The 14,357-nt window shown below is 46.0% G+C and overlaps 1 protein-coding gene across 3 annotated transcripts in view; it reads left to right on the top strand.

Annotated features, from left to right (window-relative positions):
- Positions 1-14,050, top strand: part of NSUN2 (NOP2/Sun RNA methyltransferase 2) — a 33,906-nt gene extending 19,856 nt beyond the window's left edge. The window contains exons 10-19 of one of the 3 annotated variants that reach the window (XR_647760.3): positions 1,572-1,645; positions 2,279-2,409; positions 3,413-3,509; positions 6,243-6,427; positions 6,711-6,803; positions 7,935-8,070; positions 8,676-8,756; positions 9,058-9,196; positions 10,826-10,930; positions 13,055-13,168. Coding sequence is in view for 2 of the 3 variants with exons in the window: in XM_003899482.3 (XP_003899531.1) it covers positions 1,572-1,645; positions 2,279-2,409; positions 3,413-3,509; positions 6,243-6,427; positions 6,711-6,803; positions 7,935-8,070; positions 8,676-8,756; positions 9,058-9,196; positions 10,826-10,865; positions 13,055-13,361 (1,283 nt within the window). In the remaining variant the exon portion in view is untranslated. Of the gene's footprint in view, positions 1-1,571; positions 1,646-2,278; positions 2,410-3,412; positions 3,510-6,242; positions 6,428-6,710; positions 6,804-7,934; positions 8,071-8,675; positions 8,757-9,057; positions 9,197-10,825; positions 10,931-13,054 lie in introns of all 3 variants that reach the window. The other 2 variants (XM_003899482.3, XM_021939224.2) reach the window with 2 other exon arrangements.
- The last annotated feature ends 307 nt before the right edge of the window (positions 14,051-14,357 follow it).

Here is a 14,357-nt window from a genome sequence, read left to right as displayed (position 1 = left end):
CCAGTCTTTTCAGACTTCACTAAATTTGTGGCTCTAGCTGACTTTATGTCTGTCTGTATGTGTGTTTGCAAGGTGGGAAGCATTTTTTTTTTTTTTTTTTTTTGAGATGGAGTCTTGCTCTGTTCCCCAGGCTGGAGTGTCTGTATTTTTCTTGTATTTAGAATGTTACTGCTGGTTTTCTGAGTGAACGCTTGCAAATCTTTTCAGACTTTTCGGCCAGCTTTCTGCATGTGGGGGGCTGGTGTACAGTATGATGTCGCGGCCAGCTTTCTGCGTATGAGGGGCCTGTGTACAGTATGACGTCACGGCCAGCTTTCTGCGTGTGGGGGGCTTCAGACCGCATTGGAGATGCTTCCTTCTGTTCCTCTGTCAGAGGCGGTGTACGTGGATATGGCTCTATCCAGGAAGGAGCAGACCTTGGCTGAGCCTTAAGAGTAGGTGGTTGCTGGTGATTTTGACTGGAGTGGGGTGCATTCCCCACCTGAAAGTGCTCAACAGCTTTACTGGAGAAAGGGCAACATGGGGCAGCACTGGCAGCTTCCAACCCAGGTGCTGGGATGGGGAGGTAACACCTGATGCCTGCCCTGCTCGTTTATGAGGCCCCTGGACAGTGTTTGATGGAGAAGCCCGTCAGTGTTTGCCTGCACTGTCATTTAGTGTTAGCTTTTAAAAGGAAGAGAATGCACAAATGATGGCAGCAATCAGTCCAGTGCTTGCTTCAGAGGTTTCTTACTGCCGCTCTCTGTCTTGGGGATTCTTCTGCTTTGTTTTTGTCATTGTCCCATTTTTGTGTTTTCTGGGAGATGTGTTGAATTTTCCTCTGCTGAGAGGCTGTCACATCAGTATCTGTGCTAGTAGCCGGTCTCACCAGTTTCCTGTAATGGCCTCACCTTACAGCTTCTTGTTGTGTCACTGGTATGGACACTTAAGGCCAGTGTGTGTTCACAGCTATTATTGCATTGTTTTAAAATCGGGCTGACTGTGTCCTGATGGGCAATTTTAGGAAACTTCCTGGGACCACAAACTTGAGGTTTAAAAATTCCCACAGTTCATTTTTAGCATTGTTCTGGGATGTTTGTTAGACATGCCTGCATGAAGACCCACAGCATCGCCCTGGTGTGCACTGGAATGGGGAGACGGAGCAGGCGTCCTGCAGCCCAGCCTCCTGGTTATCTTCTTGCGGAGTTAGTCTCGCGTTCGTGGCAGGACTCCTCAATGCCCTGTCATTGGAACAACTTAGAGGTGTCGTTTACATATTGTTAACGTTCGCTCGTTTTAAGTGTACGGTTCAGTGATTTTTAGTAAGTTTACCTAGTTGGCAGCCCCTTACCCCAGTCCAGCTTTAGGCCATTCCCGTCACCCTAGCAGACCCTTCCTGCCCAACAGCACTTGCTCCCCGTTCCATCCGAACCACGTCAACCACTCATCCACTTTCTGTCGATAGGTTTGCCTTCCCTGGACATTTTCTGTACATGGAATCATAATATGTGATCTGTGTCTGGTTTTTTCACTGGGCGTAGTATGTTATACTTTTTTGAAAAACAAAAGACGTCCATGCTTTTGCTACACAGGTGCTTTGGAGCTCGCTGATGTGTCTGATGAACTGCCAGGGCTGAAGTGGATGCCTGGAATCACACAGTGGAAGGTAACCTTTCCTCGAGAACTTTCGTTCTAAAGAGTAGGTGCAGCATCACCGAAGTAGCAAGTTTCACAGCATTCACGTGTGGGTAACTTGAGTAAATACTACATCTGCTGTGCCAATTAGAATCCATTTCAGAGTGTTATTTCATGACACATTTCATGACAAGTGGCGTGTTTATTCCTGGCAGTGGAAAAGTTTTCTTTACTCCGTGTTCGGAAATAAACTCCTTTACTCTCATTCCTGTAAGGGTAGCTTTGCTTTTTTAAGTTTTTTTTTTAAATTGGGCTGGGATTCAAGCCTTGTTTCCAATATGAAATAATTCATTACAATTTTAGGCCAGAAACAGCCTGGGGCTTGTTTAAAAAGAAATCACTAGATGGAAAATGTTATCTTATCATGCTTGTACTGGTTTTTAGAATAAATGTATTTCATCTTTGTTTTTAACAGAATTTATGTATTAATAATTTGGGGATTTTCTGTAAGGATTGTTTTGTTTTGTCTTGGCAAATAATCTTCCTGTCTTTGGAGCGAATGAGAATGACCATTTGTTACCTTTGAGAGAATGGACACTGCTACCCTGTGATTTTTGTTACTGGATAGTGCTAGTAATCTGGAATGTACCCTGTGGTTCTGCAGGTAATGACGAAAGATGGGCAGTGGTTTACAGACTGGGACACCGTTCCTCACAGCAGACATACCCAGATCCGACCCACCATGTTCCCTCCGAAAGACCCGGAAAAGCTGCAGGCCATGCACCTGGAGCGATGGTGAGTTGGTGGGGCCTCCAGGTGTGGGGAGGGGGAAGGTTAAGGCCCGTCCCTGGTGAGCTGGTGACGTTGCTGTGAGGCTTGGGCTATGCCAGGGTCAACCCCATGTGTGTGAACTTCCCCGCCAGTATGGCTCTCTTGCCTGTTAGTTGCTGGCATTGAGCATTTATTAATAGTGGAATTGGCTAGAATGTAAATGGTAATGCTTAGGATATGTCAGGAACTTTTTTTTTTTTTAAGACAGAGTCCGACTGTCGCCCAGGCTAGAGTACAGTGGCTCGATCTCAGCTCACTGCAACCTCCCTCCTGGGTTCAAGCAATTCTCATGCCTCAGCCTCCCAAGTAGCTGAGATTACAGGTGCCCGCCACCATGCCTGGCTTATTTTTGTATTTTTATCAGAAACGGATTTTCACCACATTGGCCAGGCTGGTCTCGAACTCCCGACCTCTGGTGATCTGCCTGCCTCGGCCCCCCAAAGTGCTGGGATTACAGGCATGAGCCACTGTGCTCAGCCTTCATGAACTTTTTAAAGATTACAAAGTGGGCCAGGTGTAGTGGCCCATGCTTGTAATCCCCAGCACTTTGGGAGGCCAAGGCTGGTGGATCACTTGAGCTCAAAAGTTTGACACCAGCCTGGGCAATGTGGCAAGACCCCATCTCTACAGGAAAAAAAAAAACAAACAAAAAACTGGCCAGGCGGAGTGTTGCATGTCTGTATGTAGTCCCAGCTCCTTGGGAGGCTGAGGCAGGAGGATCGCCTGAGCTCGGGAGGTGGAGGCTACAGTGAGCCAAGATCATGCCACTGCACTCCCACCTAGGCAACAGAGCCAGACCTTGTCTCAAAAAAAGAAAATGTAAGTTTACATATTGGCCATTCTATGAGTGAGGGTTGAAGACATGGTTTTTCTCTTGCATCATCTTTGCAGTGTTTGTCTTAATAGTAAAAGAATGCATTTTTGATTAGTTCAGAAGTGTGAATTTTATATATGTGTATATATTTAGCCTTAGGATATTACCCCATCATCAGAATACTGGAGGGTTTTTTGTGGCAGTATTGGTGAAAAAATCTTCAATGCCGTGGAATAAACGTCAGCCAAAGGTGAGTTTTTCTTTTTCCAAAATGACATAACATTTGATCTTATACATTTAAGACAAAAACTAGCCGGAGTGTAGTAGAAGTGCAGAGGAAAGAAGAGCTTCTTCCTGTGGGCAGCAGGAGAGCTGAGCCTGAATGAGGGGGAAATTCATTTAAATATCAAGTTTTCCAAAAAGCAGAAATTTCTCATAGGTGATAGTTACATGGAGAAGTCAGTGTTTGGGGGAATGTATTCCTGCCACACTGTAAATCCAGTTATTTAATAAAAGTTGAAAAGACACGAAAAATTGCTTGGTAGCTCTGAATTGGAAGCCCCAGGTGTCTGTGCTCCAGTCCTTGTGAGTGGCTCATTTCACCGATTACAGATAGCAGAGCTCTGCTGACCTTGGCTGCGAGGAACGGTGACAGCCTTGTCCAGACCTGGCTAGAAAGATGCAGCCCGGCCTGTTTGCGATGGATCTAAACTGCCTGCTTGTTGCTTTCCAAGGCGGGCCAGGAAGCAGAGTGGTGAAGAAAGAGTGTTGCCTTCATCCTAACACACAGTCCTTTGTAATGCATCCTGTCTCACCTGTATCACGCCAGCATTATTTATTCATAAATCTGCCTTCCATGATGATAGAACCTGGCCTGGAATCAAAGTCTGGAAGTCTCTATTTCTTTAAGATCCATGCTTGAAAATTAGGACAAAAAAGCTCAGCCTATGGAGGAACAAAAAGGAAACAGTTCCACAAAGAGCTCCAGCATTTTTCTGGGGCACGGTTTGTGCAGATTAACGTTGGAACGTACAGCCTCAGACTGGCAAAGGGGGCGACTGCACTTCTCCTGCCGTCACCAGGGTTTTTCTGTCTGGTTAGAAAGTGTTTCACTTGGAGGCTAAAAGTCTCACAAGGTGTCTTAACTCTGATGGAATGTTATTTTCTTTTTTTTTTTTTTTTTTTTTTTTTGAGACGGAGTCTCGCTCTGTCACCCAGGCTGGAGTGCAGTGGCCGGATCTCAGCTCACTGCAAGCTCCGCCTCCCGGGTTCACGCCATTCTCCTGCCTCAGCCTCCCAAGTAGCTGGGACTACAGGCGCCCGCCGCCACGCCCGGCTAAGTTTTTGTATTTTTAGTAGAGACGGGGTTTCACCGTGTTAGCCGGGATGGTCTCGATCTCCTGACCTCGTGATCCGCCCGTCTCGGCCTCCCAAAGTGCTGGGATTACAGGCTTGAGCCACCGCGCCCGGCCTGGAATGTTATTTTCATGGAATCAGTCTAAGAAATTATATTGTAAAGTATTAGATACTTTGCATTCACTCCTACTAGGTTTCAGTAGCTTGTGTTTTAGACTTTGCACTTGTCACATTTTAAGTGGTCAGTGCCCACAGGCTCGTGACTGCCAGCTGCACAGCACAGTGCGGTCACAGGGGAGCCTGTCCTAGAGACGCATGCTTTAGGTTGGCCTGCATTGGGGATTACATTGACGTTTCTGATGTGTTAATACTTATGTAGAAAGGTTTTTGACATTTTTTTCAGTTCGTCCCTTATGTGCAATCTTACTTTTTAGAACAACCTATTGTCATTTTCTTATTTAAGTAATATGAATACTTCTCTCTTTCTGTTAGGGTGTCAGTTTCTTATTCATTTAGTTCAACAGATCTAGTGCTAGCATGGCCTGTGCTGCTGTTGGTCCTACTGGGAACGCAGGTAGAGTCCCCGTGGTTAGGACGCCGTGATCTTTTGCGGTGCTGAGGCCTGTAAGCACTCGGCTAGAAGTCAGGCCAGGGAGGCTGACACTGACCTTGGTATTTGAAGGTCCAGAATGAGGTTGTTGAGGTAGAACAGAGATGGGAGAACATGCCCTTGGACTCAACAAGAACGCCCCTCTGGGAGAAGCCAAGGTTGGATGGGAGGGGTGTGTGCCCTCACTGACCTGCTCACAGGCTTGGGGTTCATCTGTTTTGTTTTTTGCTTTTTTACATTATATTAACATGGCAATAAAATGTGTTCCCTGGGATGCTCCCGGCTTCTCTGCTTAGTAGCTTTGTGGCTCTGAATAAAATGAACTTGCCTGTGCTGAAATAATCCTATTTTTAAAACTTACTTCATAGGGACTGAGGAATTACGACTTTTATCAATTTTGTGACTTGTTAAAAAGGACACGTATTTTTTAAAGATCTTTAATAAAAGTAAAACATTTTGCTCATTCCCAAAGCCAAATTTAAATTATACCGTGGCCCTGATTCAGAAGTTCATTCTTTGGCAGGTGTTTCCTTGGTGCCTGGGGCACTCTGTCTTCTAGTTCCTGTGGCAGTTTGTCCAGGTACCCAGAAACAGTTCCTACTCTCCTTTCTCGTTATATATGTACTTGTCTTTTTGCCTCGCCGGGTATTTTAGAAATCGTGCTTGTTGCACTTTGTGTCCTTCAGTGTGCCTTACCCAGAGCAGAATGCACGATAAGCATTTTTACATGAGAATAAGCTGGTGTTGTAAGCCTCTGCTAAGGAACAGGCTATATATGCTCTTTGTGGGATTAAGGTAGAATCAGCTTTAACGCCAAAGAAACTGTCCATGAATTTTGTTTATAATAGCAAATAGATTTAAAATGACACTTTAAAAAAATTTTGTTGTCTTTCTCTACATATAATGCTGTAGGAAACATAGAACTGATGGATTTTGTGAGCTTGTTATTTTTAACTTTTCGTAGCAGCACAAAGAATGCTGCTCTTTGTGTGTCAATGAAATTGTTCTCTATGACAGCTGCAGGGTAAATCTGCAGAGACCAGAGAAAGCACACAGCTGAGCCCTGCAGGTCCCGCAGAAGGGAAACCCGCAGATCCCTCTAAGCTGGAAAGTCCGTCATTCACAGGAACTGGTGACACAGAAATAGCTCATGCAGCTGAGGATTTAGAGAATAATGGCAATAAGAAAGATGGCGTGTGTGGGTAAGAAAGGGGGTTATGTCTTGATCTAACACTCTGGTGTCTTCACTGTCCTTTTGGATTAAATGGGATCCCAGAGCCACTGGTGGGTTTGAGGGGGCAGTGCATGTGTGGTATCAGGTTTATGCAGTGTGAGGGACGGACCCTGTGGAAGCTGGAAGGTGTCGACATCTGCTGCCGCAAACTCCATGTTGCACAGAACTGACGGAAAGGAAGAATGTACTTTTGGTATCGAAGGTTACCACCCATTACAGATTGATTTGTCTCATCCTGATTTCCTTTTTAGTCCTCCTCCATCAAAGAAAATGAAGTTATTTGGATTTAAAGAAGACCCATTTGTATTTATTCCTGAAGATGACCCATTATTTCCACCTATTGAGTAAGGATTCAGCCTTTTAAATTATTCATTTAAAGAAATTTACTATAGAGTATCAAATGCACAACTGATCACATGTAACCATTGTTTTGTATGTAGCTCTGTCTAGCTTTTTTTTTTAACCCTTTTAACTGCATATTAGAGTAGGATGAAACTTTAGAGGTTATTTACTCAACCTTTCAATTTAAGGAGAAAGTAAACTTTGTAAACATGATAGATTAAAAAAACTGATTATTTAGATTATGAATCTAAATTAGTTGTGATCCTGAACCTAAATTGCTGAGTTGACTATATAGACCAGTGGCCAAGGCTGTCTAGTTCAGTTTCTGTAGAAAAGTGAAGAGCTGCGTGTGTGGGGGCTAATTAGGGACGACATAGACAGAACATAGAGGAAAAGGGTTTAGGATAAGTCTGACATTCATTTTGTTCTTACTCATTGAATTTTAGAATCTATTTACCAGGGCGGTCACTTACTGTCTTTTGCATAACTGGTCCTTTGCATCCATTTGTAAAAGTCTATTAAAAAGTAAGTCTCGGCCAGGCGCGGTGGCTCACGCCTATAATCCCAGCACTTTGGAAGGCTGAGGCGGGCAGATCATGAGGTCAGGAGTTCGAGACCAGCCTGACCAACCTGGTGGTCTTTACTAAAAATACAACCCATCTTTACTAAAAATACAACCCGTCTTTACAACCCGTCTTTACTAAAAATACAAAAAAAAAATTAGGTGTGGTGGTGAGGCAGGAGAACCGCTTCAACCCGGGAGGCAGAGGTTGCAGTGAGCCGAGAACACGCCACTGCACTCCAGTTTGGGCGGCAGAGAAAGACTCCGTCTCAAAAAAAAAAAATGTCTCGGAAGTAGTGTTATCAGGTCGTTGTTATTGGAGTAGCAGCCGAGGGAGAGAAGTTCCACTTGTTAATTTAGGTTTCTGATCAAGTCGTGCCCCAAATGTTGCGTGGGGGTTTCAGGTAGAAGTGGATGAAGTTTAGAAGCTGGAGTCCAGAACAGAGCCCAGTGCCCTTGAACCACACTGCAGTTTTAGGGATTGAGTTCTAGAGGAGGAAAATAAGGTGTTTAGAACAGTCTACCAGATGTTGAAGTCCTTGTGTGTAAACAACACCGTTTCTGTGTGCAGGAAATTTTATGCTTTGGCGCCTTCATTCCCGAGGATGAATTTGCTGACTCGGACGACAGAAGGGAAGAAGAGGCAGCTCTACATGGTTTCTAAGGAGCTGCGGAACGTGCTGCTGAACAACAGTGAGAAGATGAAGGTGCCTGCCGCGCAGACGCCGAGTGCTGTGTGATTCAGGATGCGTGTGGCTTCTCACAGCCGCTTAGGTTTCATTTGGAGCAGACCCTGGCATCTGCCCTCCCCACCTGTAGCGACGGCTGTGGGTCCCCGAGCCTGCCCTGTGATTTCAGAGCTGTTGACTGGCACAGGGCTGAGTGGTTCCTCTACCAGAGCCCCGAATCTGGCGGCCTGTGCCTTTTCTGTGCCCCATTCCCACAGCCGGGTGAGCCTCGGTGTAGTTCTCACAGCCCGCCCTCCTGGGCAGAGAAGGTACCGAGGGCCTAGAGGCTGCGAGTACTGCTGCCTCGACCCTTGGGATTTGTCCTTTGAGACACTTCCCTTAGAATTTGGCCATTTGGGGGCCCTTCTTTCGTTTGCTTTACTGCCCTCTAAACTACGTAAACACAAGTTGCGAGTATCAGTTGGTTCTTACCGGGGTTTCTCAGTGGGTTTCTGCTTCTCCTCTCCTTTCCCATTCCATGACGGCTGCTCCATGTGGCCCAGCGTCCTTACGGGAGATGGTCCTGTGTTCATCTCTGTGTGTTTCATCTTATATTTACTTACTCATCTTTTTTTTACTTAAAGGTTATTAACACAGGGATAAAAGTCTGGTGTCGAAATAACAGTGGTGAAGAGTTTGACTGTGCTTTCCGGCTGGCACAGGAGGTAATTTTGGAAGTGGATTTGAACAGCAGTAGCCACAGATGACTGAAGCAGTTGGGAGTAGATAGGCTTTCTGGTCAGCCAGATGGTCTGAGTGGCTCAGGGCTTGGCTGGCACCTACCAGCCACTTGACACTCAGAGGTTATTGAGCTCACGCAGGGTGCTGGTTTCCCCTCGTAGGGGGCGGGTTCCACACCTGTCCAAGGGGAGGGGCCATAGTGAGGGCTGGACACGCCACCATTGCCGGAGAGCAGGCTATTGTTGGTGAATGATATCATGGTATCCCTTCTCTTTGTTCACACAGGGAATATATACATTGTATCCATTTATTAATTCAAGAATTATTACTGTATCAATGGAAGATGTTAAGATACTGTTGACCCAGGAAAATCCCTTTTTTAGAAAACTCAGCAGTGAGACGTACAGTCAAGCGAAGGACCTGGGTGAGTAGTTTGAAATGCATAGACACATAGCTTGTATTCCCTTTTAAAAGGATGACAGAAATACAGGTGGTGTACTCTGGGGCATATTCATCAGTCATATTTTTCAGTTTATTTATGGCTACATCAATTTCCAGAGGGCTCTGTAGATCCCTGATTGACAATTCAGAATGCTAAGGGTCAAAGCCATCTTGGGGTTGCTGTACTTCCCCAGGCCCTGGTGGCGCCCCGCTGCTGCCCAGCAGCCTGTGGTGTGTCTGTGTGGCATGCAGGGCTGGCCTTCGCTCACCTTGCTGGGCCAGATGTCCGGGGAGAGGAGGGGTCGGCCTGTGAGCAGCCCTAGCAGGGCCCGCAGCCAGAGCTCTTGACCCACTTGCCTGTCAGCAGGTCGGGGGTGGGTGGAAGTAGGTCTCTGTGCCTGGGTAAATTTGTTTTTGTTTTTGTTTTTGTTTTCCCGAAGACTCTCTCACCCAGGCTGGAGTACGGTGGTGCGATCTCGGCTCACTGCAAGCTCCGCCTCCTGGGTTCAGCCATTCTCCTGCCTCAGCCTTCCGAGTAGCTGGGACTACAGGCTCCTGCCACCATGCCTGGCTAATTTTTTGTATTTTTAGTAGAGACGCGATTTCACCGTGTTGGCCAGGATGGTCTCGATCTCCTGACCTAGTGATCGCCCGCCTCGGCCTCCCAAAGTGCTGGGATGACAGGCGTGAGTCACCGCGCCCGGCTGGTAAATTTGTTTTTTAACGTACACAGCCTCACAAGACTGGCTAACATGCGGATTTTAATCGCCTGTGTTAGAGCAAAGCCAGAGTCTTGCCAGCGGTTCTGACTTTTCTGCTAGCCAGCCAGAGTAGATTATTGGTCATATTGCTGCTTTTATATTTCATCACCTTCCACTTCACATCACTCCAGTGACCTTTTCCCCTAAGCATAAAAATCACTTCTCCAAGCTCTTCTAATTTTGTTTTTCTGTTGTCTTCATTCTTGTTTATTTTTTTAAATAACTTGCTGTTTAATATTTTTGGCTCAATTTAATCAAAAGTACATGAATCACTTCTTGCAGTTATGTCTCTTACTTGCATTTAAAACTTTGCGTTCCTTCGGGATATAAAACTTGCTCTGTGGAGTCTGTCTCCCGCTGCCGTCTCCAGGCAAGAACCACAATTTAAAGTGGAGATTCTTGTAAAGGATAAGGGAACTGTTTATATACTGGTTTTCTTTTAATCCTGCATTTAGATGATTGCAGTATTGTTTTAGACAGTTTTTATGTATTTCATGCCATTCTGGGAGTTGGTGTTACATTTATTTAATCTTGAATTTTGAAGAATGAACCAGCAGTTAATCCCCGGCCTCCTTGCTTCTCAGAGTGGCTTGTCAGGTGACTTCCCTTGAAGGACCTGAATGGCTTTTGCCTCGGTCCTCTTCCAGATCGTCCCTACTGCGTCATTTGGACTTGGTTCATGTGTTCAGACGGCCTCTTTTCACCATCTAGATCCTTGAGGCCAAGAATGTAGACTATTTGTTATTCTGTTTCTTCGGAATACCTAACACATCACTAGGTGCAGAAACGTGCTCAGCGCACACATCCACTGCCTGGAAAACTTGGCAAATGTGTGTCTGTTTCTCTTGCAGCAAAGGGAAGCGTCGTGCTGAAGTATGAACCAGATTCTGCGTAAGTCAGTACAAGCCCTGTCCTTAGATGCACACGCCTTGTCATTAGCTACAGTGTTCCCATTGGTGAGGAAAGTGACTTGGGAAGGTGGGGACCTTCTTCAGGCCTTTTATGATTGTTCCTCAGAAGCAGCCTTGTGAAAACTTCAGAACCAAAATATTCCTATCATGAAGATACTGTTTCATAGAACACTCAGCTCGGGCTAAATGAAGTTTTACTTATAGAGAATAAAATGCATAGTACTTATTTTTTAAGCATTAGAAACCAGTGAAAATTTCTGTCTTGTACAGAGTAAGTGTAAAGATTGGACAGTTGAGTGAGGTTCTCTTCTTTTGTCCTCATGGCTGGTTCAACTGTGTGTATTGCTGACATGTTATTGCATCAGGAGTGCTAGGGCTGGAGCATGGGATTTGCTCACGCTCGCGCTCACGGTCCCCACGGGACCACTGCTCCATGCTGCTTGCATGTATTCACCCTGCATCCTCATGGGGGGCCTTGGGGGAGCAGGTGCTGGTTTTGGCAGCACTTGCCAGAGGAGGAAGCCGGGACAGAAAGTTAGGTGGATTGCCCAGAGCTCCTCAGCTCATGAATGGCAGAATTAGGATCTCACCTGCAACAGCTCCCTCTTGGTGACATAAAATACCATTTCTGAGAGGAGGCAGTACAGTGGGGTCCAGGGCTGACTGGGATTTGGGTGAGTGAATAGGTAGAACCACTGTACAAATTTCTTTGGGAAGTTAGTGTTGGACCGGGGATCCAGTGCTAGCTTGAACGAACCACCACAGTGCAGATCCTGAGTAGGAGCAAGCTGGGGGTTGGGGCGGGCCCAGCCAAGGAGGGAAGGAGGAGGGACAGGTAAGAGGTTGGCAGGGAGGCCGAGGGGCCGCATGTCCTCAGGGTTCAGGCTGTCAGGCTGCCAATGTGGAGAGAGGACAGGTAGGGGCTGAGGTGGGAGGGGCAGGCACTTGGTGAGGGAACAACAGATGGATGGGCTGTGGAGGTCAGTGAGGCCATGCGCATGGGCACCCTGGGGACCTGCTGGAGGCGGATGGTGTCTGGATGGTGAAGGGGCAGGAGCATCTAGTGATTGATGGCTTCTGGGTGTTTTTACAAGAGTTTGAGTAAAAACACATAAATGGTTTTTAAAATAATAGTCCCATGTGGCCCACATAGAAAGCATTGGGATATTTTAAGGTGTGGATTCACTCTTCCATATTCAAACTTTTCTACTTGGTAAAATACACAGGTGAAAAGTCAACTTCAGGAATAATGAATTTTTTTTTTTTTTTTTTTTAAAGAAGATGGGAGTTGGGAATTCCTTATATTTTCCTCTCACCTCTTGAAACCAACGTAGTGCCCCTGCTTTACATTAGGAAAAATGGAAAGGTGATTAAACATGGCCGTTAGGAACCTAAAATCTAGCTCAGAGTCCCGTATGAAAGAAATTAGGTAACTTGAGAGAGGTTGGAAATAGTGGCTTCCATCTCTGTTAGGGCATTGATGCCAGCTGGCTGGACAGGTGGAGCCCGGAAGGTAGGGAGGGTCGGAGCAGGTTCAGAGGGGCGGGGATGTTTTTGACTGTGGGTAACACTGCATGCTGGGAACGGAAATGAGCACTGTGTGCCCAGCAGGGCTCAGATTGCCATGTGGGGTCCCTGCAGAGCAAATCACGCAAAACGCTGAGCATCAAAAGGATGGGTGGTCCTGGGTCCTGCTGTGGCAGCCCTGCTAGGGGCCGAGTCTCCCCGCCTCTCAGGAGCCTCAGTTCACTTAGGAAACTTAGAGGTGAGCTGCGAGGAGCCTGTCGAGCAACGCTTCTCATTTAGTGGGGTGAGGTGACACAGGGCGGGGGGACAGTAAGTTAAGTTTGAGCAGGAAGTATGTAGAAATTCCAGCACTGAAAGTGTGTGTGAAATCTGTAGATTTGGGGCCTACTCCATTGTGAACTTAAAGAGGCAAGGTGAAAGTGAGGGTGAGAATCTTATTCAGGACACGAAGAAGGAAGCTAATCTCCCTTTGAGAAAACCTGCCCCTTGGATCACAGATGAAAATGTCCTCCCAGTAGTTTTGGGAGTTTTGTGGGTATGGGTTTTCTGTGGTTTTCTTTTTTAAGCAGTTGCATGTTATATCTCGTTCGATTTAGTTATGGGAATGTTTAATGTTCTACATGAAGCCACTTTCACTTGCAGGAATCCAGACGCTTTGCAGTGCCCCATCGTCTTATGTGGATGGCGGGGAAAGGCCTCCATTCGAACTTTTGTGCCCAAGAATGAGCGGCTTCATTATCTCAGGATGATGGGGCTGGAGGTGTTGGGAGAAAAGAAGAAGGAAGGGGTTATCCTCACCAATGAGAGTGCAGCCAGCACTGGACAGCCAGAGAGTGAGGTGCCTGAGGAACAGAGAGCAGGAGAACCCAACAGCCCAGATGCAGAAGAGGCCAACAGTCCGGACGTGACAGCAGCCTGTGACCCTGCGGGCGTCCACCCACCCCGGTGAGCAGGCCCAAGGCAGTGGGGGCCCACATCCCTCACACGCAAAACTGGCCTCTTTGTGTCACTGGTGTCTGAAACCGAATCCAGAACAAGCCTGTGGCCTGTGAAGCGTCTATTTCTAATGACTGCAGACTGGTGGGACGATAGGAGGCTTCTGAATGACCAGGACTGCTTTCTTGTGGAGCGGATGAAAACATATTCTTTTAGCGTGTTAGAAATCACTCGTTTTACTTTGTTTCTTTGGCCAAGCTGGGTCTAGTCTTTCTGTTGCTGGGAATAGACATTCAGAAGTCGTACTTCTGTCAAGAAACAGAACTCCCCTTGTGGAAATTTCAGGTCTCTTGTTAAGCCTGTATTGGTCTTAAGGTCCAGTATTTTTTTAATTATTACTTATAGAAAGAATCTATAAATTCCTGGGGAAGTGTGTTATAAGCTTTAATAATTACATTGAGTTACACATTAGTGGTGTGACATTAACATGCGGTGGGGTTAATATCTGAGGCCTCAGATGACTGTGCCTTTTGGAATAAAGGGTAAAATAAACTCCAGAGTAAGAGCTGTATTGTGAATTGTCATACTTATTATTGAGGGGGACTTATGTGCTTTTATTGAATGGAGTGCTTTACAATTTTTATTTTTAAATGGGGTTGGGATCCTTGAAATATTTAAATAAAGTCATTAATGATAAAATATGTACGTGTGATTCTTGTTTTCGCTCTTAGGAAGCAGAAAGAACAAACTGACTTTCGGCTAAATGGCAGTGTTAGAATACATCCTTGTTTTCTCCAGTGAAAGCAGTTTTACTGTGAAGGCTGCTGTCTCCCTGTCTACCTCATTTTGTGTGTTGGTCTGTACAAACACCGACCACACACTGCCTTTGGTGGATTTGTCTCTAGAGTCTCCACTCTGAAATACTTTGAAGCTCTGTGTCATGAAGTGCTCCTATTTCTTTTTCGCCCAAATTCTCCACTGAACATTTCTCTGCATTTGCATTTGCATC

Source organism: Papio anubis, chromosome 5 (assembly GCF_008728515.1).
Source record: "Papio anubis isolate 15944 chromosome 5, Panubis1.0, whole genome shotgun sequence".
Taxonomy (NCBI): domain Eukaryota; kingdom Metazoa; phylum Chordata; class Mammalia; order Primates; family Cercopithecidae; genus Papio; species Papio anubis.
The sequence above is the reverse complement of the archived record's forward strand: the minus strand, read 5'-3'. Positions and strand labels throughout refer to the sequence as shown.